General features: G+C 47.0%; 1 protein-coding gene across 1 annotated transcript in view; it reads left to right on the plus strand.

Moving 5' to 3' along the window:
* The first annotated feature begins 2,372 nt into the window (after window positions 1-2,372).
* The window catches only part of GOT1L1 (glutamic-oxaloacetic transaminase 1 like 1), an 874,697-nt gene continuing 853,526 nt past the window's right edge, over window positions 2,373-23,543 (plus strand). The window contains exon 1 of the mRNA XM_069617952.1: window positions 2,373-2,581. Coding sequence (XP_069474053.1) covers window positions 2,416-2,581 — 166 coding nt within the window. The 5' untranslated portion in view covers window positions 2,373-2,415. The remainder of the gene's footprint in view (window positions 2,582-23,543) is intronic.

Consider the following 23,543-nt stretch of genomic DNA (forward strand, 5'->3'; position numbering starts at 1 on the left):
GTACTGATGCTGGAGGCTTCGTGCCTGTGAGAGCAGCTTCTCACTGCTCTGGGCAGAGAGCGTGGGTTAGAAGCGTTCTCAACCCCGCTCCCGCTATTATTTTTTAGATTGTGTCCGCTCCTAGTTGGGATGTGCTGCTGCTTTACTCTGCGTCGCATTCGAAATGCGACATGAAAGCCCAGCGTCTCCCGCTCTAGCCACGCCTCCGCAAAGGATGGGGCATGAGCATAGAAGCTTTGTTCCCTCTTCCGAGGGCCTCGCTGATGCTCGCAGTACGGCCAGACCTCCTCAAAGGTGGGGGCCGGAGCACTCCTGGATTCTGCCCTCACCTGAGGGCCCTGGTGGCTCCGAGGTGAACCGAAACCCCTGGCGTGCCGGTCTTACGGCACGGGGTCGTAGGTCACTGGAGCTCTTGAGGACCTACCTACTTATGGGTATTCCGCGAGGCGAATTCGCCACACCGCAATGCATGTAAGTCTTTATTAATAATAGTCGTTACGAGCGCACTCTGAAATGCGAGAACAATTATTGTTAAATATCGCTACGCGCGCTAATTGACACCTGATCTTCTCGCTAAAGTGTACTCCGTTCCTATATCTATGAATGCAATGATAAATCCCTCGAATGCATGAATAACGGGAGGGAACAGAAAATGTTACTTATCTGCTTGAAGAGCAGTAAAAGAAGAGGAGGAGCTCAGGGACAGGATGTGGTCATATCTGAGCTGGGAGTTAAAGGACTACAGAGACTATGGGACTTGTAGTTCAAAAGGAGGAAAGTCACTTTGGACATTTCAGAAGTTGTTTGTTTTGGTATAGTTTGTTGAAACTGCTGAGAGTGGTAATAAAAGAAGTTGAAGCATAATGCTCGCCTCCAGTCTTGCCACAGAATTTGTAGTTAACTGCTGCATCGCCCATTACAATATTCCGGAGAACACTCCCTACTGTCTGTTGCACGTGACCTTCTTGACCCCAGAGCTACCAGTCATCTGTCATGTAGTTTACTCTGATAGGCATTGTGGAAGTCCATTCCAGGGAAGAGTGCTTACCAAGTGGGCGCTTAAAATTCACACCAACGTTGTTCAGACAAGCAGACGTCAGGGCTTTTTCCCTGTTGGATTTTCCTCTTACTGGGGTCTCCATCAGGCAGCAGTCTGCAGTACTGACAGGATGATGTTGGGAAAAGAGCAATCCTATCTCTCCAACCCAAGCGCCTCATCATAAGTTGGGCAGAGCTGGAAAATGCAGGGGTAACACTATTACTGCTGCATTTACCTCTCCGCCCAATCTGGAGTTGGCAGAAAATGTGCGTCGGGATACGGCCCAACCCCTGATGAGGCCAATAGGCACCTTGAGGTAAGGCCCATTCCCATTACTGAGACCTACACAGTTGTAATTGCCTCTGCCCTTGTTAAATGCACTTGCGTGTTAACTTGGGCAGCTATTATCCAGTACTGCCTGCCATGGTGCCTAATAAGGTTGCCTAATAAGGTTCCCACAGTTACACTCCTTGCAGACTGCTGCTTTCAATCTATATTGATTGCCACTTTGAACTAAGCATCACAACAATGCCCTCTATGCTGGTAGGATAGCTCGGGGCAACGTGCTTGCCTAGGGAATAAACATGATTTTTATCCCCAGGTGGTGCTTAGAAGCTGGATTACTCTGGCAATGAGCATGAGTAATCAATAAAATAGAAAGAAATACCTGCTTAGGAAGGCAACTCTGATGACTGGATGCCCAGCCAATCTTTGCATATACCCAGACTGCGTGCCCTGTCAGTATTAAGCTGAGGCTAGTTAGTATCGACATGTGTGACTGCCACCACACTGACTCTACTACAGTGGCTTGCAAACGTTTTCATACTGAATCCTGCCTTGAGTAAAAAAAAATTTTCTAGGACCCCCTAGGGGACCCACAGGATGTGTGTGGGGGTGGGTGGGGGGGGCAGGCTCTTTAAAATATAAGATTGTCTACTGCTTATATTTTCTATTAAAAACAGTCAATGTAATCCTTATTTATATTAAAAACAGACATCTTAATCCCTTTTTTCTAAAGAGTCTGAAGCCCTGTGCCCCCCCCCCTTCCTACCTACACCCCCTTCGGGCCCCACTAGGGAGCCAGACCCCCATTTTGAAGACCACTGCTGTAATACACACAATGTCGTTCGAAACTAAACACGCACCCTCCACATAATTCTCAATTCGAAAGCCAGTACTATCAGTTTTGGCAATATTTCCAGGTCCCTTTACTTTCATAAGTCTGCAAGGAACTTTTGCTTTTTGTTTGTTTTAAACCCAGTCTGGTCTTTCCCCTCTGGGAAACGTTTTCGGTAGTCAAGGCGACCACTGTAGACATAGAAAAGGTCGGTAACGCGGATCTCTGTAGCCAATGTAACTGCAGAGCGTACCTATCTATGGCTGCTGTTGCTCAGTGCTGTCCGGTGCTGCGCAGCTCTCGGTTAGCAGGCCCGCTGTCTGTTTTCTGCGATGTTCCAGAGGCTTCCGTGTCAGTATCTGAGCGGCTTCTGAAGTTAAAGCGTGGAGCTCCATGCCCGCGCAGGATCTTTCTCATGGCAAGAGGTACTTTGATTTTGCATGGGGAGCGCTGCATTTAGTGGGAAAGAATGATGGGTAGGCCTGAGCCTGGGCTTACCCTGCCTACCATTTCTCTCAAACCCCATGTTAGACGCAAGCGCAGATGCCGTTTATGGTCCTGTCGAACTACGTCCGTTAAAGTGTGGTCGCGCTGCAGCATAATGATATTCGGCGACATTTAAAAAAATTAAACTTACTTAAGTTATACTGTACTGACGCACTAGTTGTCGAATTTTGGGATGCACGCATCAGGGAGGTGCAGAGCGTATGCATGCCGATCAACCTACATTGACAAAGCACCCGAGTGGTACACAGAAACCTGTAAAACACGAGGCTTCCCACTATCAATGGCGAAAAAAAACATCCATTGTAACCTCCCCCGGCCCCACACACAAATAGATAATGCGTGTACAACAGCGGAATACAACTACCCAACTTCCCAAGACCGAATCAAAACATGTTGACTTTGCCACGCTAAGCAAACCACTTGTCAACCCATGCAAGGGAAAACAATATATATTACAAATAACCATGTCACAGACAATCATGCTATCAGACACACTTTATGCATACGCCCCAGACATGCATCGTCACCAGACACTCACATACCCCAAATGTACGTAGACAGCATGCACCATCACACTAGACACTCAAAACAGAAGTGAGATAATGTCCAAACGTGTAACTTCTGAGCAAAAATGGATGCAGTGGTAACCTAAACTTACCCTATTACTAAGTGAGCTCACATTACTTAGAGGCTTATACCAAAGTTCTAAACCTGAGTACATTTTCCTAGAGGCCCTTGCCTAAAGCCTCAATATCTGATGCACATTCCCTGGATCTAGATTTTAGACAGATATCAGAGAAACATTTTCGTTTTGGCCTTCACTTTGTGCCGATACTTATGAAAGTACCCATATTGTCCCCACAACTACATACATAAAATACTAACATAATCTTTGTTGCTGACTGGTTCCCCCAGGCCATAACCTTTAGCATTAGGTGCACTCCTTCCAACAAGACAACGGCCTGAAACCTAACCTAAAACTTAAATAGGGAAAGTGGGCTAACCATACCCTGATAAATTCAAAACCCTAAACTCCCTGAGCATTAGCCTAACTTGGGGCATTGCACACAAAGCATAAATAGGCACATTACACCAACCACTCAGGCCTACACTCATTAATTGGCGATAACAACACACGTCCAAAATGCCAAAACCAATCAATCTTCTAAGGCAGAAACACTGCTCCCCATATGCTCACCGGGCTGGCCACAGCCACACGGTTGCATGCGTAAATTGGAGGGGCAAGTCACAAACTTCCCAAGTAATATTAACATGCCTGTCTGTGACTGTCTTTTACCACAAGAAGATTGTGGTGAACACGGGTGACTTGCAGTGCGAAGTAAATCAAAATGCAAGTAAGGCTCTTTATAAAACACACTTAAAATGCGTTACTGTGAAGAGCGGAGCATGTTTGCTGATGATTCACAGAGAAAAGGTATGAGGGGTGGTCATTCCTTTAAGAGCTGATCGTTAGGATCTAATATCCAAATTCACCTGGGAGAAATCCTCCCATCGCCATTCGCCATGGTGAATGAAGGTGGATGGAGATGCCCAAGTGGCTACATTGCAAATGTCCCTTATCAACATCCCATTCCATTGCATTCTGGAGGCTGCTCATGCGGATCAACCATGAATTGCCCCATGACGGGAATTTTTGACAACTCATAGTAGTTGCTAATTGTGCTCCTGATCCAGCGACTCAATGTGGCCCTTGAAAGTTTCTTGCCCTTGGTATTTCCGCCTTAAGTCCGGAACAAGATGCCAGATTTTCAAAAGATCTCGGCCTCGGTTTTATATGTCAACCAAGCAACCTAGTTCCTTCCAGAGTGTGGACCACTTTCTTTCCAGCCAAGTCCAGATTGAGATGCAGCACTGGGAGAACTATCTCTTTTGGGTGAAATTCTGATCAAACCTATGGGATGAAGTGCGGGCCAGTGTGGAGAATGAACAACATGAGTGTGGAGAATGAACAACATGTCGGGTGTGAACTGCAAAACATTCTCTTCAGTTCCAAATGCTCAGAAGCTCACCAATCCTTCCAGCTGATGTAATGGCCTGCTCTAACAATGTCTTCCATGACATACATTGAATGTCTATCTCCTCGAATGGTTCAAAAGACGGCAGCTACAGGGGCTTCAATACCAGCAAAAGGCACCATGATGGCAATAGGCTTTTTAGATGGCCTTGGAATCTCAAATTTTCTGAAGAGGCATGAAAACATATGGCTCTATTAGCATTTCGACAAGCCTTAATGGCCACCCACTGTATCCTAAATGTAGAGGGGGTTTATCCCACCTGGAAACATTCTTAGATGAAAACCAGAATTGCCCACTTGCCACTAGTACAGGGATCTCGCTGCTAAGCCATGCACTGTGTCAAAAAATGAATTCCAGTTTGTCTCGGGAGGATAGCTCATGGGCAACGTGCTCGCCTTGGAAACAAGACGACACGAAGCAACACAGGTTCGATTCCCGGGTCCGTGCTTAGAAACCTCTGGGTATTAACCGCGTTATAAATAACCAATCATATCAGTTATGCCTATATTCCTGTATAGTACGGGGCTGCTTACACTTCTGATGCTCCTGAGCCACCTCCAGGGAAATACCTCGATCCTGGAGACCACTCAGTTCAGTTCCAGACAGTCGGCGTCTGATGGATATCTGGGGAAATAAAGGTTATTTCAGAGGTGAATGATACATTGGTAGCTGCATTGGAGAGTGTCCATGCTCATCAACTGGAGAAGAGAAAACAATGGTCTCTGCATCCCAAAAAATGCTATCAGCACAACCAGTGACAGTGACCATTCTCACCTGATATTCTTGATGATCTGGTGGAGAATCAGAAAAGGAGGGAAGGCACAGAGCAGAACTGGCGGCCATGGTATGCTCTTAGAACACCTGTCTTCTCTCCTGAATTGGGTGACTAGATGGCCTTCCACCTGGTCCAACACACTGGAACCTCCAGCTGATGCAAAGTTTCACCCCATACTGCATTGCTGGCATACATCATCAGAACTACTGCTGCTTCTGCGTCCAGCGGGACCCACTTTGGGAGATTGCCTGTGTCTGCCCAACAGCTGAGCAGGTGTCATATGATAGTTGAAGGATGAATGTGAAGTTCATAATTTCTCGAGGTCAGAGACCGATGTGCCAGGATGACCGGTAGTAGTGGTTTCAAGTGCTCTCAAGACAAAGGAACCGTTGGTGTACATGTTGTAATATTTCTTGCAGATGTAACCAAGCTCTGGATGACATTTCTCTGGCTGAAAGAAATGGTATAGGTGGTGCTCTCGGGCCTTCATCCTTGCTGTTGGTAAAACAGACATTCCCAGAGTAGTTTTGAGGTGTAACCTGAAAACCGTTGGGATTGTTTCACAACTAGGTTGGATTTCTTCATTTGATCTGGAATCCTTGGGCTTGTGGAACTGCACACACGCTCCCATAATTAATTTGAACGTAGGTGCTGTGATGGAGTCTGCACCAGCCAATCATCCATATAGGGTTACACATAGATTCCTTGGACATGTCATAGCCCTACTATTGGGGCTAGGAGCTTCATACACACCAAGGAGGGGAATTCAGTCCAAACCGAAAGACCCGAAATTGGCACTCTGCTTTTCCTACCATAAAATGGAGAAACCTCTGATAGGCTGGCTTGATAGGAGCAATGAGATAGGCATTTTCCAATTCTTTGACGCCTACACAATCTGCTGCCTGAATTGCTCTTATTGCTTGCTGGGGGTCTCCATCTGGAATGGTTGATATAGAGTCAATTTGTAGAGGGCTTTGGGGTCTAGTAACTGCCTCAAATCGCCTGATGTTTTCTTCACCAGGAAGCAGAGAGAGTAAAATCCCCTTTAAAGATTCCTGTGGGGGGTATTCTGACTACTGCAATTTTGCAGAGCACGGGCTTAATCTCCCCTCACAGTGCTTCCCTCTGATGTAGGATTTTGAGACAATGATCACCCTCAAATGTGGAGTCTCTGGGAGGGTCCTGGACTCCAATGAGTATCCCGTGTGCAGCACCTCCAATGTCCTTCCATATGATATGTCCTGCCATGTTTGAGAAAAAGCAGCGACACAACCCCTCACTGCATAGTCATGACTTGGAGGGTTCTGGGGTGGTAGAGGCTGAGTTTGCCAGTTTTCCTATGGCTGCTGCTCCTTTGCCTCTTCTTTAAAAAGGAACCTCTGCAGGCCATAGTGGCTGGTCCGGATGTCCTTTGTCTAGTTGATTCTGATGTAAACAACCCTCCATGATCACCGTATTGCAAGGCATGTGTGCGGTCGTTGAAGGACCTCTATTAAAACAACTTCAACTGGCGACCAAACAAGCAAACTTAGAGGAACGGCATACTCATAAGTGCTTTTTCTCTGGATTCATCTGCTTTCTAATTTTGAAGCCATAGATGTCTTCCGACTGCAATAGAGGCACTATTTCCAGATGGTCACCCTTCATGATGTCATAATTGATAGCAAACAGTTACTGGATCTATCCTTCCATAATTTTGAGAAGGGGTGCGATATCCACCCCAACCTGGTAAGCTGCAAAAAGGTTTTGAAAGTCAAGCAGGAATAATTGAGCCACAAACCCTGTGCCCCCGTCCGGCTGATGAGGTTAGTGGCAATGGGTCAGTAAGTCCTCTTCAAAGCACCCTTTATTTTTTTGTCCAACAGATCCGCTGGTGTTGCTTCTTCCAGAGTGAAAATCGATTCCCCAATCAAGTCCACCAATTGATCGTCCGGTTTCAGATGCCTTTGGTATTTGGCATCAACACCTTCCAATTTAAACAAGTAACAAGTTAAAGAGGGTTTCCCTATATCTTTCCACTCCTTTAAGAGGACATTTTCTTTGTCGTTATGTAAGGATAATAGTGGGTGCTGGTAACTCCAGATGATCTGTTTGTATTTTTTGTATTATCAACTATTATCAACTGTAGGCCGTCCTTTGTATATTTGTTCCTAAATACCATTCCTTTATCCTCTTTGGGATCTGACAAGGTTCCCTCCTCAACCTCAAGAGTTTATTCTTGTGTAACTGCCTCTCTCTGTCCTGGACTGGGTGACCACCGCAGACTCTTGGCAGGCAGAGAGACAATGGAGCAGATGAATGGATAAGGGCAGTAGCTTGAACAGATTCTATAAGAGGGACTGAAGGAGTACCTGCCGATATGGAGATTTTTGTTTTTTTCCTTCAAGGCCTGTTCTACTGATGACTGGACTAGCTTATTATCTTGGCTGGCTTGCCTCATGGCTTGAGAGTCTCTGTGGTGCTACCTGTGCTTGTGGTGACACTGCTTATGCTTCACCCTTTTTGATGATGATGAGCTGGAAAAGGGGGAGATGTTCTCCTATTCTCACTAGTCTTCCTGGCCTGACAAATAAAAATGAAACATTGCAGACAACCAGTCCCTACACACCCGAAAGAACATAAGTAACTCCACTGTGCTTACACTCAGTCTAACCATTGCATATTGGCCCACCCTCTCAATCTATCCCAATATATTATGCCCAGAAACCTTGCTTTATGAGAGAAACACAGGTGTGGAAACACTGACCTCTTCTGCTTGAGAATTCCACTGATGCTGTAACTTCAGACACACCGTAGAGAGGCTTTCTTCCCCAGACTACAACTACTGCTAAATAATTGATGATCTACGCTGCTTGGCCCACAACTTCAATTTATGCAGTGTACTGGCTTGCCTCATCCCTCCTTGCTACCAGAGCATTTACAACATAACAACCCTCTCTAGAGCTGGGTTTCATGAGGGAGGGGGCTAAAGCCAAGGTGTTAAGTCACAACTGCTCAACTTCACACTCACTGCTATGTTTCTGGGTTGCCACCAATCAAGTCTCAAATCTGAGGCTGTTTCGCCTGGAGAAAGAGAAACACACAGAAGATGACTTGAGGGGACAGGCTAACATCCCATATGAGTTAACAATACAAAATAAAAAAACGAATTCACCCTTTGTGGCATCTGTCTGGGAAGGCAGAGGCCTTCAGATGTGTAAGGAATGTTACGAGGAAGGGAGGGGAAAGATGATGGCAGTGAATACCAAATTTAGCGGTTCTACCTATTTTGTCAGCGTCAGTTTCCGTAGCACATTAAAAAGGCGACCTGACCAGGGTTGGACTGGGGCATAAAGTTGCTCCGGCACCAAGCAAACAGTGGCCCACGGCCATAAATGGCAATTCATTCTTTTTGTGACAGACTGGGTGACGGGACCCAAGATGGAGTTTTCTGGTAAAATATTGTGCATTTTAAAGACTATTTGTTCCGTAACAGTGGCCAGAAATATCAGATGCAGAGTGAAGTAACCAATCAAACTGGCACACTTTGGCCAAAAGAATGGCCTATTTTTACCGACTAAACTGCACGTTGGGAATTGCCTTATAGCCTTATGGGACAGTCCGAGTCTGCACCTCAACCAAGTGCTCTTCAATTTTTAGACCTATTATTAAGCCTTTTAATAATGTTGCTGTTTGTACAGTATTAAATAATTTATTTTGGTGAGGTAAAATTAGTTCCGTGGATTGTTGGCATACCTTGTCAGAGATAAGATTAGTTGTCCGTTTATTTAACCTATTTCCTCATTATTATTTTTTTAGGCAACCCAATTTCCAGATATTCTCATTAGCCAGTATATTTATTTATCATCACTTGCCAGTTTTCAATGTTTAACTTCCATTTGTAATGTTTAATATAGGTACCATAGCTTTGCTTACATTTCTTGATTTGCAATATTTATTCAGGCAAAGTCTGATTTACTTGACGATACACTGACGCCCATAGGTTATAATGTAATCTCTTTTTATAGCTAAATTAGAATCAGAAGCATGTTTGTGTGCCAATTTTTCTAAATTCTCCCCTTCGTTACTGCTAAAAATGAAATAACAGTAATTCATTAGGTTTTCTAGCAAGCTATAGGAAAAACAAATGTAGAGGCTTGACTGAAACCTCCGGGTGGAGGATATTGAAAAGTTGTCTATTGCTTTATGGGTTATTTAGTCAAAGTTAAATATGTGTACAGCTTATTTTTTTAAACACTACAGTGGAGTGGTCCCCTTTCTTCTAGAATGTTTCCTGTATCTCATCGTTTCCTGCAAATTATCCCAATAATGAAACACTAATAAAACACTGCGTCCAAATATCACTTCAGACGCCTGCACCTATAATTATGTATACATTGGTGCAATCTACACAACTGGCGTTGCAGTTAGTCATTCATTTACTGAAGAACCTTCATTTATTTATTGAAGAACCTGCAGTTTTAGAAACAACAAGTTACACATAGAAATTTGGGAGCCAGCATGGCATTTTCAAACACCTGCCGGAATGAAGTGTGTTCGGTGGTTTTGGGGGGTATTGCGTGCCGCACCCTTTCACCACTTTACACTTGCGAATATGAGAGCAATTTGAGCCTCGCTGCTGCATTTTCAGAAAGAGAAGAGCCACGGCAGTATCACTATGGCCAAACACGCGATCTACAGCCTTCTGGTGCACTCCATATTGTTCCGTTCCTTATTTTGCACTAAGCAACACGAGAGAAGACCTGCCCCTCTGTTTGCAACGTCACACGTTACGTCTGCATAAAAAGACCTGGCTTCTGCCCACGTACAGCTGACCACGACAGCTGACGTGCCCGATACGCCTTCTGGTCTGGAACATGCGGAGGACCACGCCCCCCTTTCTGACGCCGCCCTGCAGCCTACTTCGATCGGCGACATTGCTCGCACAACTTTTTGCAGGCAGCAACTAGCTAAGAACCTTGTCACTTTTTCGGTTCTGAATGGTACTTTAAAACAGTAATTCACAACGTACTTTCTTTGCCGTTACCTACCCAATTGTAGGTCTCGCCTCAATTCAACGCAACTCTGGCTAAGAGTAACTTTCAACAACGAACCGGTTCCTTTGTAATACAGCTATTACCAAGTGGACCCATCTCTGTAGCTACAAAAAGGTAATCAGCCTACTTCGTTTCTCGCAGATTAAGACTGCGAGGATATATATTTCTGTCTTGTAAATTCACAGCCTCTTCTTTTTCTGCTACAATTTCCATCTAGCAGCACCTTCCGACAACGCGAATCTTGTGACGAACTGCATTGTGGACGAAGTACCATTCATTAATGTGCCTCAAGGTGAACCCTTTACAAATAGAAATCATTACAGTATTAAATATAGGTGAGTGTACCCAGCACCTCGAGCTGCTGTCACACTTATCGTTTTAGATAAACACCAAATTAACAGGTGATCAAATAGACAAAACTAACCACAAGTTTACTTTATTCACAGATCCTTCTCTGTTCACTGGGATCATAAGTTAACTTCTCTTTGGCTAACTTACGCTAAGCAGACCGTAGATCTCTCACTTTATCTAACACATAGGTGAGTGTACCACATTGAGTGGTGTTAAAAAATTAAGAATCATTTCCTGGAGACACATATGGTCCCCCCTTTTGGTTGTCTGGCTCTTTTTGGCAATTTGCTCCAGATTGCCAGCTGGAAGGTTAAAAAAACATGCCTTTCCCTTTTATGTATGAAAAAGTAATATTACATGCATATCCCTCGGCCACTACCAGTGGTGTTAATGATGATGTGCACTATTATGGAGGGCTCCGCTCCTGCAACATGCCCAATGTTTTTTCTATATGCACTTTTGCAACCACTTTATATTTATTTATGTGCTTATGTTTGTTTACTTTACAGTGGGTTTTTTTGTCAAATAAGTACGGGTATCAAGAAGTACACAACACCACCAAGTTGTTCCATGGCTCTGTTTTCTCGTGTCCTGAAGACGGCTACACCTGCATCAACAGATAACTGTTTTGTGTATTGCCTGATTTTTTTAGGATGCTTTTAGCCGAAACATATGTCGACTCTCACAAAAAGAAACCTAAGACATCTAATAGGTTTTCCTTCTGATAGAGCTGGTTTAATCAAATAGTGCTCTACTCCTAAATGCTTGATGTTGCACATTTAGTGCCTATACATTACTACTTTTCACATACTAACCCCACCAAACTTTTAGCTTTGAAAATAACATATCAATTGCTGTAATCACGTTTATACTTACTGAGAATATTGTTTTCCACTTTTTTAGAGTGGAACTTTTAGATTGGTTTTATCATGAAGATAAATAAAATTAGTTTTGCTATTATCTAGTGGTTCCTTTTTGAGGTGCTTGTGTTATATGTTTTTCCATTTGTACCTCCCTGTTTTGATCAACTAAGTGTTACTATTACACTCACACATTTTAAATAAGTGTTGCAGTGGCCTCGCCTTCTAACAATAGGCACATCACTTACCTGAGTGTGGCTGGAAGAGATAGGTTGACCACCGCCTTTGTTTGCTCTTCTCATAGGTCCTTTCTGATCCCTGAGGGTGGTATTCCCAGAAATTGGATCTCTCCTAACTCTTTAAAATAGACTTTTTTGGACAACGCCCTGGTTGTTTGGGATAACAACACAAAAGGTGTTTCACATTCATCTTGTGTTCATACCTATTACTTGTTGAATAGGTCCCAACTTTAGATTACATTCTTTGGTTTATAATCCATTGATTCCATGAACAAGATGGAAGATGTTAATACAGTATCCTTCTCAGATGAGCGATATAAAAGACTGATGGAACTTCCGTCAGCTTTTACAAACGGAGATACCGTCCAGCCTCCACCCAATGAAAACCGAACAGATCAACGAAGAAAAAACGAATTAGAACTAATAGCCATGGCCAACTGATGCTAGGATATTTAAAAGCCGGGATTATTCCTGAAGACCTTCAGGTTAGGATAATACCGAGGGTCTTCACGGATAATAAAAAATTCAAAACTAACTAGCGGAGTTAGTAATAAATGTTCCCGAGATCTGCTTATCCTTATCATACAGACGGCAGAAGAAGAATCTACTGCACAACAATTGGAAATTGAAACATTAGAAATCGCCCTTAAAGGGGACAAAGATATAGCAGACAAAAAACTCTTCTTGAAAAAATAGAAGAAGAACTGAGCAAATTCAAAAAAACAATCTTGGATGAAAAAATATGGAAACTTAAAAAGGACGTTGAGACATACAAAGAAATGAAAACGTATCCATATTTAATTGATTCATATTATGATGATCAAAACAAACTTGCTCAAAACCGTCTGAAACGCAATAGGTTCCCAAGGAAACGGTTTGTTACTTTTTCAAATACCAGCAACAGCAGTTCTAATAGTGATCCTGACCTGACTAATAACAATGGTGCTAACCGAGGTGGTATGGCCCAAAACCCACAACAGTTATTTCAAGGGCGGGCAAAGGCGGTCGCAACCGACCACCGGGCCCCCAACGGATGCACACCCGCAATTGGTAAGGCCCTCCACAGAACTGGTAAATGCAATCCCGATCTTCAATTTAACCAGCTATATCCTCTCACAAGAGGAAATCGACATCCTTAGTAAAGGTCTCACCTTTGTCCCCACGAAAAAAGCAGATTCTTTCCAAACAGCTATAGAATTACAGAAGTTCTTCAGGCTAATATGCCTAAAATATTTATTTAGGAACTCGCAACCTAGGAAAGACCGAGACACTATCACAGGACTAAAACCACCGTCCACATTTATTCCAACCAACAGTATGGTCAGCCCAGCGATTTTGGCCTTCGAAAATAAGATCACTCATGAGAGTGAATCTTTGCTAAAAAAACAAAAATGATCATCATGACAATCTCTCTAATAAAGAACGCTCCGCCTTATTGACACTTCAAAACAACGACACTTTTGTCATAAAACATGCTGATAAGGGAGGTGGCATTGTTCTTTGGGATAAGGAAGCATACAACACAGAAGTCAAAAAACAACTTGACAACACCACGTTTTATCGCCATATTGACATCGATCCAACACCAAGCCTTACAGAAGAAATTACCAGCCTTATGTACCACGCACATCTCGAAGGCTGGATTAGTCTAGATGAACAACATTTTTTGATCGCACGAAATCCGATCATCCCAGCGTTTTACCTATTACCCAAGATACATAAAAATGCCACTTGCCCTCCTGGCAGACCAATTGTTTCAGCTTTGAATTCCATTCTCGAGCCTTTATCCATTTATGTTGATTGGTTTCTTCGTCCTTTTATCAAAGAAATGAAATCCTTTGTAAAAGACACTACCAACATGATTCAAATAATAGACAATCTATTAACTTTGAATACGGACACCCTGGTCACTCTTGACGTCACCTCGTTATTGTTACGCTGACCTGGCTCTCACAGGGGCGTCGGTCGGACCCGGACAGCTGCGGTCTCCACCAACGTGATGCGTAGTGCAGAGATGACTGACTGGACTGGCTCTCCTAATCTTGTCTGCTTGACCCGTAGAAGTATTCTCCTGCAAGTGGAGAGATGGATTTAGCCACCCGTGGATTCAAGTGATGGCACCCCCCCACAGTCCTCCCCACTAATCACCTCCGAAGTGCCCTCACAGCAATCTCACCTTATACTCTTGAAAGATGACCTCTGCATCCTGCATGGATTGCAGGGGCGCGTTGATACCAGTTACTTCACTGGTTTGAAGGCGTGGGAGAGTTCCGGAGAGTATTGACTCTGAAATTCCTGGCTAGCACTAGTAAGTATCAAGTTCATAGAGTTTAATATGTCCGATGTTCACTTTTGTTCCCCCCTTCCTTCCTTGTTTTGCAGCTGAGTTCGTGAGAAGATGCTCTCATGGTAGCTGGTGGCGCTCAGGTAAGAGTCTGTATTACCCGACGCTGTCCGGTAAATGTTGCACGTGTTTAACGTGTTGTTTTCTCTCTCTTTGCAGGTGCGGCACATGAAGATGTGGAGAGTTATAGAATAATGCCTCCGGTGGTAAATCAGGTAAATCTATGGTGATAAGAGTTATATTTGTTGGTTTTCTCGGCTCACCTTCTTGTTTTCTTTTGTCCCCCAGGTGCCGGAGTTCAGCGAAGAAATGATGGAGGCAGTGCCGAGTCGAAAGATGCTGTGAGGACTGGTGAGTATGGCGCGGCGCGGTGCTGCAGCTGGAGATGCGACGCGTACTGAAATGATGTTCTTTCCTGGTCCGGAGGTGAGATGGATCCGGAATCAGGTGAGGAATTCGAAAATAGTTCCTTTTCTAACCTTGTCCTTTTCTTTCCTCTTTGTTTTAGGAACTCCAGATTTGAGGCGGGCGTGGCAGAAGGCTGGATGCTGACTGCAGGCATGGTGAGCATTGCGCTGCTGGATGCAGAATAACGTGAAGCATGTGCTGCTGTTCAGGCATGGTTTAAATAGCCTCCAAAGTAGTTCCAGGTAAGAAGTTCCCCAGAACCACGCCCGAGTAAAAAATAGTCCCTGTAATAAAATAGTCCCATCCAGGCCTCGCGTTGGCTTGGACTCACTTGCAGCATGGTCTGCATCAGGTAAGTAAAGTCTATGAGCCTGGCGCCAGGACTGATTTCTATGATGAGCCTGGCACCTAAGGCACCAGGACTGAACCCAAACAGCCCCCAGCCGGGGCTGTTGGGGTTTTAATAAGTATCTGGATGCCTGCTCCCGGAGCTGATGGGCTTGGTCCTGATGCCCGGGGTAGGCATCATGACAGTTATATACGAGTATTCCTCAACTTGATTGCATCCAAGTCATTGAACTTTACCTCAACAAAAAACCTCAACCCTGAATTCTGCACCCACACCTTTTCTTCTAGAATGTGCAAGAATCGCGCTAATGGAAAATCTTTTCCTTTATAATGGATCTTTTTGCAACCAAAAGCACGGCACCAGTATGGGAGTGACTTTTGCCCCAGATTTGGCCAATTTATTTATGGCCAATCTAGAAGAAAACTCTATCTACCATCCAGATAATCCATATAAAGACAATATCATCTGTTGGTATAGGTACATCGATGATGTATTCATGGTTTGGAGAGGGTCAAAGAGTGACCTTAATTTGTTTACCCAATGGCTCAATAGACAAATTCCACTCAATTTACAGGGACAGACAACTTCACCTCAGTTCCTTTTCTTGATTTAGTCATTAGAAAATTCCTGAACGGCAATCTAAAAACTTCACTAAATATAGAAGACACTGATAAAAACACTTTGTTAAGGTTTGACAGCTTTCATCCTGCAAGTCTGAAGGTAAATCTGCTGATAGGGCAATTCCTCAGAATCAGAAGGAATTGTACCACTACGTCTGACTTTGAATACCACAGTAAGATTTTTAAAACCCGTCTTTCAAACCGTGGTTACCCCTCCAGAACTATCCAACGTGCATATAAAAGAGCAAAGCATACCAACAGACAAAGTTGTTTAGCACCAACTAGCAGAAGCACGTTAGATAAAATCACATGTGTATCTACTTTTTCACCTATCAGTCATGTCTTGAGGAAAACAATAATAAAAAACTGGCACATCATTAACATCCCTGATTTCGATCCCGCCACACCCCGTTTTGCATTCAAGAGACAATCAAATCTTAGAGACAAACTTGTACATACCTATCCTACCACTCGGAGGCCAGAAAATTCTCAAACAACATTGTGGTCTTTACCACCGGTAGTTAGCCACTTCAAATGTGGCTCATGTTCTGTTTGCTCTCTAACGAAAAATGTAAAACCTGTGGATTTATATGAAACCAAATGGACTCTCTCAAGCTTCACCAACTGTAACACCTTGTGGGCTATTTATGGTATAAAATGCCCTTGCAATTTACTATACATTGGGAAGAGTAAGCGTCCAGTAAAACAGAGAATATGCAAACATCGTTCGTGTATCAAAAACATGATTGACAATAAACAAATGGTGGCACACTTCACCCAGTTAAAACATTCCCACAATGACTTATGTTGGTTCATCATCCAAACGATCCCAGCACCTCCCAGAGGAGGCAATAGAGATCTGCTCCTCACAAAACAGGAACAAAAATGGATTTTTAATTTGGACACTGTAAAACGGGGTTTAAACACTACAGTGCAGTGATCCCTTTTCTTCTAGAATGTTTCCTGTATCTCATTGTTTCCTGCAAATTAACCCAATAATGAAACACTAATAAAACACTTTGTGTCCAAATGTCACTTTAGACGCCTGCACCTATAATTATTTATACATTGATGCAATCTACACAACCGGCGTTGCGGTTAGTCATTCATTTACTGAAGAACCTTCATTTATTTATTGAAGAACCTGCACTTTTTTTTTTTCAAAATATGTATTTATTGGTTTTTGTACATACATTGCATCGAGTGGTTGCGAGTACATAAAGAGCGCTGCGAGCAGCGACGTTGAGCTTCGAGGTACAAGTAGTAAAACAACAAGGACAATGTCCTTCATAACAAAACAACAGTAATAACAGGTCAGGGGACAGTTCAAGGGGAAAGGCAAGCGGTTAGTCTAGCCCTAGTGGGCGGTGATAGGTTACAAGTGGGCGAGAAGGGATCCTTGTATGTTCTTTAGGCACTGGGTCATACGTGGGTGGTGGTGAGCGTCAGATTGTCCGGGCCTTGATGCGTTATTCCTGGGTTTAATAGCCGGCGGGACCTTAGGCCAATCTGTACCTCTGCTTCTGCGTTGTCCCCTCTGTATTTATTCAGTTTTGTCCATCCATCGTAGGGAGGGGGGTTGTCGTGCCAACCCTGGGAATTTCTGGGTGTAGTCCAAAAAGGGAGCCCATGTTTGGGAGAATTTGTCTCTATTTCCGAACCGGAGGGCAGTTATTTTTTCTGCTGCAATTATGTCCCAGCATTTCGTCCACCACATTTGTACTGCTGGGCCCTCTGGATTTTTCCACAGCCTAGCTATGGAGATTTTTGCGGCCGTCAACAGGTGGGAGCATAGCTCTGCTCTGTGCCCGGAGAGGGGGAATTGGCCCTCCCCGCTTGATCCCAATAGAGCGATGCCCGGGTCCCATGGGATGGTGAGTCCTGTGATTTTCTTGATGTGATCCAGCACTGATTTCCAGAATTGAATAGCCTTGGGACATGACCAAAACAGATGGAAGAGTGTGCCTTTGTCTGGGCATCCTCTCCAGCAAGCCGGGGGAATCGTGGGGTTGCATTTATTGAGTGTCTCTGGGGTCCGATACCACCTGAAGCATACCTTGAATGCCCCTTCCTTGTTGGAAACACACTTCGAGCTTCTGTTTGCTCTTGTCCAGATATGGTTCCACTCCTCCAAATCGATAGGCCTCCCGATGTCATTTTCCCACTTCAGCATATATGGTTCTTTGCGGGATGGGTCTGTTCTGTCCAAGAGCTTGTAGAGGGTGGAGATTCTGCCCTTTGGCGGGGAGCCTGTGAGGGTGAGTTCCATGGCTGTAAGGGCCCTGCTTCCGTGACGCTTCATCTCCCTGCTCGAGAGCCAGTGGCGGAGCTGGGTGTATCTGAATCTTTCGCTCTCCGGCACGTCGAACTTTGCCTTGCAGGCCTCGAAGTCTAGGGGGTTTCCTTCCTCATAAAAATCTTGTATCCTCTCCAGTCCTCCATCTTTCCATCTCCTGAAGTTCCTGGGGTTACAGCCCGGGGTGAATTCTGGGTTTCCCCAAACCGGGGTGAGTGGGCCTGTCGTGCCGCGGAGGTTCCATAGTCGCGCCGCTTTCTTCCAGCTCCTTACTGTATTTTCAGTTGCCGACAGAGGACCCGTGCCCTTGTTTGCGCTGGGTTCCTTCAGGTGTGGCAGTGAGGTTATTGGGCTTGGATTCCAGGCCTCCTCCAGCTCCAGCCAGCGGGGCTTGGAGGCGGCGGGGAGCCAAGCGAACGCCAACGAGAGCTGAGCGGCCAGAACATATCTTGCAACATCGGGTGCTCCCAGACCTCCCGTCTCCCGACCCCGGAGCATGATCTTTCGCGGGATGCGCGGCTGTTTCCCCTCCCAGATATAGCTCATGATGTTCTTTTGTAACTTCTGGATCTCTTGCTTCGGGATTATGGTGGGTATGGCAGCACACTGGTACAGGAGTCTAGGGATGAGGTTCATCTTCAAGGCCGTGATTCTTCCAAACCAGGAAATCTCCTGTTTTTGCCAGCGTGTGAGATCGGCTTTGAGTTCTTTCAGGAGTGCCGGGAAGTTGGCTCTGTATAGTCTGCCTAAAGCGACGGGAAGCTGGACCCCCAGATACGGGAGGTTCTTTCTGGCCCAGGGGATCTGATATTCCTTCTCCAGGTCCGATAGTAGCTGGCTAGGAAGGTTGATGCTTAATGCTGTGGACTTGGTAAGGTTAACCTTAAAACCCGAGGCCTCCCCGAAATCTAGCGGTTCCTTCCATCATAGGGCTTTCATGGATTCCTCTGGCTTGGTTAAGGTGAGGAGGACATCGTCGGCGTACAGGGCGGCTTTATATGTTTGGGACTTGATTGCCAGACCTTGGATCCCTGCATTGTGGCGAACCCTGATCGCGAATGGCTCCATGGAGAGGGCGAATACCAGGGGGCACAGGGGGCACCCCTGTCTAGTGCCTCTTGAGATTTTGATCGGTTCGGACTTAGCTCCATTCATTCTGAGGCTGGTGGAGGGATGTTGGTAATTTGCTAATGTCCATTTTATGAAGTTTGGGCCGAAGCCGAAGTGTGTGAGTGAGTTTCGGATGTAGCCCCAGTCAAGCATATCAAAGGCTTTGTGTGCGTCCAATGATAGTACCATCAATGCCTGCCCCCTCCTATTGGCAGATTCGATGACATTGATGGTTCTTCTTATATTATCATGGGTGCAGCGGCCGGGTATGAATCCCGTCTGATCCGGGTGGATAATTGATGGAAGCAAGGGGGCCAACCTGTTCGCGAGGGTTTTGGTGAAGTTTTTGCGTCATAGTTCAAAAGGGTGATAGGTCTATAGGAGGCACACTGGCTCCGATCCTTTCCAGGCTTCGGCAGGAGTACGGTTATTGATTCTTCCATTGAGGGGGTGGTCGTGCCTGAGGAGAGGAATGAGTTGAATAAGGTAGCCAGGTGGGGAGATAGGATATATGAAAATTTTTTGTAGAATTGGGCTGTAAGCCCATCTGGGCCAGGGGTTGAATTTTTCAATTTAGATATGGTTTCACTAACTTCTTCTGCCGAGAAGGGGGCCTCCAGGGCCTTAAGTTGTGGGGATGGGGCGGCAATATGTGCTTCTGCCAGATATTTGGCTTGTGCTGTTTCGGCCGTGGGAGCACCCGACATGATCGTTCTGTGATGGGAAGCCATGATTTCAATTTTCTCTTTGATGGAGTAACGAAGAGTCCCTTGCGCATCCGCGAGGCTATGGATGAGGTTTCTTGTTCGTAGCTTTTTTAGTTTGTGGACCAGGAGCCGGTTTGCTTTGTTGCTGTGCACATAGTAAAACTGTTTAGTGTATGTTAGCGCCCTGGCCGCTTTGTCGGCCAGATGCATTTCTAGGGAGCGTTTCGCCCTCTGGAGCATGCGGCTCGCTTTCCTGTTCGGGCCTCGTTTAAGGATGTTTTCCGCTTCTGCCACCTCCGCTTCAAGTGCGTCTTGTTGCAGCTTGCCAAGTCGTCTGAGTCGAGCTGTGCAGTCATTCGCCGTGCCCCTGATGACAGGTTTCATAGCGTCCCATATCGTGGCCAGCGAGGAGTCTTTGGTGGTGTTTTCCCTGAAATAATTTTTGAGGGCTTCTGCAATTTCTGTTCTGATTGCGATGTCAGATAGAATGTGGTCTTGCAGTTTCCATTGTCTCTGGGGCGGCTCCGGGAGGCCTGATACCCTCAGGTTCAATATGACTGGAGCATGATCCGAGAGGGCTCTGAGCCCGATTTGGATGGATTCGACGCAGGGTATGAGGATGCTTGAGATTAGAAGCAGATCGATCCGTGAGTGACCCAGGTGAACGTGGGAGAAGAAAGTGTAATCCCTTTCTCCCACGTTGGCCAGTCTCCACACATATATAGTGTCAGTTTCCCTTAGGAATTTCGCCATGGCAAGGGCTTTGCTGAAATCCTCTTTCGATGGAGGGAGCGATTTGTCCAGGTTTGGGTCGGGAGCCAGGTTGAAATCGCCCCCTATAAATACACGACCTTCTATGAAGGCGGTAAGTATTGGTAGGAGATTCCGGAGGAATGTGCTTTGCCCGGTGTTTGGGCAGTATATAGCGGCGATCGTGATGGGAAGTTCTAACAGGAGGCCTTTTAGCAGGAGATAACGACCCTCGGGGTCCCGCTTGGTGGTGATATTGGATAAGGGTAAGTCCCGGCTTAGCAGAATGGCAACCCCTCTCTTCTTGAGATCCGCAGAGGTGAAGAATCTTTTGGTGTAGCGTTGAAAGGTTATGCGGCGTTCGTCGCTCCTGAGGAGATGAGTCTCCTGCAAGCAAATGATGTCGGGTGCCAGTTGGGTGAGCCTATGCTCCACGGACTTCCTTTTCCTGGGGGAATTCAGACCCTGAACGTTCCAGGTCAGGAGCGAAAGTTCCCTATCCGGCTGAGACATTATTGGGTGGGTTTGATAAAGACTTTACCCTGCGTCTTTTGGATTGCGGAGCTGGGGACCCCTCAGATCCGGCTGGCCTCTTCGCCGCTGCCTTGGAGCTATCAGGCCAAGAGGAGAGCGCATCGTCAGCTTGTATTTTGTCCGTCATTTCCCTCTCGCCACCCGCCCGAGCCCGAGCTCCAGCCCATTTCCCCTGACCAAGGAGAACCAACGACATAAACTAGAACAGAACCTAAAACAACAAACAGATAAAGGTATCCAGTCCAGCCTTCTACCAACAGGGCTGTCGGCTGGGCCACAGACGCCATCTGTGTCGGAGACCAGGAGGTCTCATGCTGTAGTGGTGAAGATCTTGCAGATCGAGAGATCGCACCGCCGGCTGCCTCGGCCAACAGGCTTGTTAAGTTGGAGGATCACTCCATAGCGACCCGGATGGGCTAGGTGGTTGTGAGGCTCTAGGTTTAAAGTCTAGGCTCCCAGGGGGCGGCCAGGCGGCTGCTGTATGGCTCTGATGAGGATAAGCTTGGATCTGGGCCGATCGGGTTCTCAGTGAGTATTGGTGTTTTTCCCCCTTGCCAGAGGGCCGCGTATCCTGCGTTGGCCAACCACCCGGGACCAGGGGCGGAGAGCCCCCCCCCCCACAGCCCCCTCGGGGGAGCGGGCCGGGCCCTCTGGGACCTCCTCCTCCATGTCCGGGTTCATAAACGCTGCCGCTTCACGTGGAGATGGGATTTGCTGAGGTTTTCCCTCCCAAGTGAAGGAGAGGCCCGAAGGGAAGCTCCAGCGATAGGTGATCTTGCGTTCCCGTAGCCAGTCAGCCATGGGTTTCAGAGCTCTTCGTTTGGCTAGGGTAGATGTGGCTAAATCTTGAAAAAGGGCTATCTCTGAGTCGCGGAAGTGGATCTGACCCATGGCCCTGGCCTCCTGCATAATCTCCTCCTTGAGCTTATAGAAATGGACCCTGACCAGGACATCAGTCGCCCCGCTGGGTCTCTGCCTGGGTCTAGCCCTGTGTACTCTGTCCAGCTCCAGGGGGGAGTCATCTGGGAGGGTGATGATGTGGCGGAGGAGATCGGAAACATAGGATGGGAGATCCTTCTCCGAGACTGCCGTCGGATTCCCCGGATTCTGATGTTGTTCCGCCTCGAGCGGTTTTCGGCATCCTCTTGTCTAGCTTCCAGCGCCTCACACCTGCACTCCAGGGCCCTAATCCTGTCCGCCCCCTCTCCGATCTCAAAGTTCTGCTGGCATAATGTAGTCTCAATCTCCTTGGTTCTTGCCTCCACCTCCCCCACTCTCTTGTCCAGCTGGGCAATTTGGGTCTTGACTTCTTCAGTGCCCTTCTGGAATTCCCTGGTGAGGGCCGATAGAAGGTTCTGGAGATCTGCCTTCGTGACCGCCTGTGATGCTTGGTCATCAGGGAGGCCATTCCCCGCCCCAGCTTCAATGCGCTCACCCTTCTTGCTTTTTTCCCCCCCCAGTAGGCATGGTTAAAAGTGTAGAAATGTCAGTCTGCTTGGCGGCTTTACCCGATTTGGACATGGCACTCTGGAGCAGCCCCTGCAGCTAGGACAGAGGCGGGGGGGCAACCAGCCAGGCGGCAGAGCGTCCAGGTAGGGCGAAATGCGGCAGGTGCCGCCTTACCTTGTGGCAGTGGTTTAGGAAGGCTGCCTCCCCCCTCTGGGAGTGAGCCAGAAGCGTGCGGCGAGTGGAAGTCCAGGAGCCCGGAGGTGCGGAGCGGAAGCTGATGGGTGCCCCAGAGCGGGCACAACTGCAGGGTTGGAAGCGTGGGGAGTCCTTCGACCTCAGGCCGGGTCTCCTGGCTGCGGTTTCAATGCCACGGGGGGTGGAGTGCCAAGGTCATTGAGGGGTTCAAGGGCCCCCGCAACAGGGGAGGGAGAGCCTTAGGTGTGCTGCTGATGCGGTGTGAGGAGGGGGGTCGTCAAGTGAGAGGATCGCCTTGTTTCCAGCGATGCCCCCCCCCCTGTGAGCTATATTGGAAGATGCGGCATCCGTGAGCCCCGAGGCCGTTGAGGGGGAGGATCAGGCTGCGGCGCGTCTCCCTCTGGTAACAGGGGCAGGGGGGTGCAGCTTGAGGGGGTTCGGCGAGGAGTGACCACGATGCAGCCCCTGGGCGGCTGTTAAATTAAGGCCCCTGACCGGGTTCGAAGCTGGAGGCCCGGGGGCTGGGTACAAGTTGATCCGCCGCAGTCGGCCTTCCTCCGGGCCGGCTTGATCTGCTAGTGGCTGCAGGTGTCGCCCCCACCGAAGACAGGGCAGGCGGGGGCCGCCGCCTTGATTTATCCGGAAGGAGGGAGAGGGGGAGCGAGGAGCCCCCCGGTCGCGTCCCGGGCGCGCCGGCCCCGGCAGAGTAGCTGAAGTGCAGGGCTGGGTGGAGTGGAGGACTGCAGATTCCGCCGGGCTCCGGAGCAGGGGAGGTGGGGGAGGGGCCCCAGGAGCCGGACCCCTCGTAGAGTGAAGAAGGG

Source organism: Ambystoma mexicanum, chromosome 10, assembly GCF_040938575.1.
Source record: "Ambystoma mexicanum isolate Mex_15411 chromosome 10, UKY_AmexF1_1, whole genome shotgun sequence".
Lineage (NCBI taxonomy): Eukaryota > Metazoa > Chordata > Amphibia > Caudata > Ambystomatidae > Ambystoma > Ambystoma mexicanum.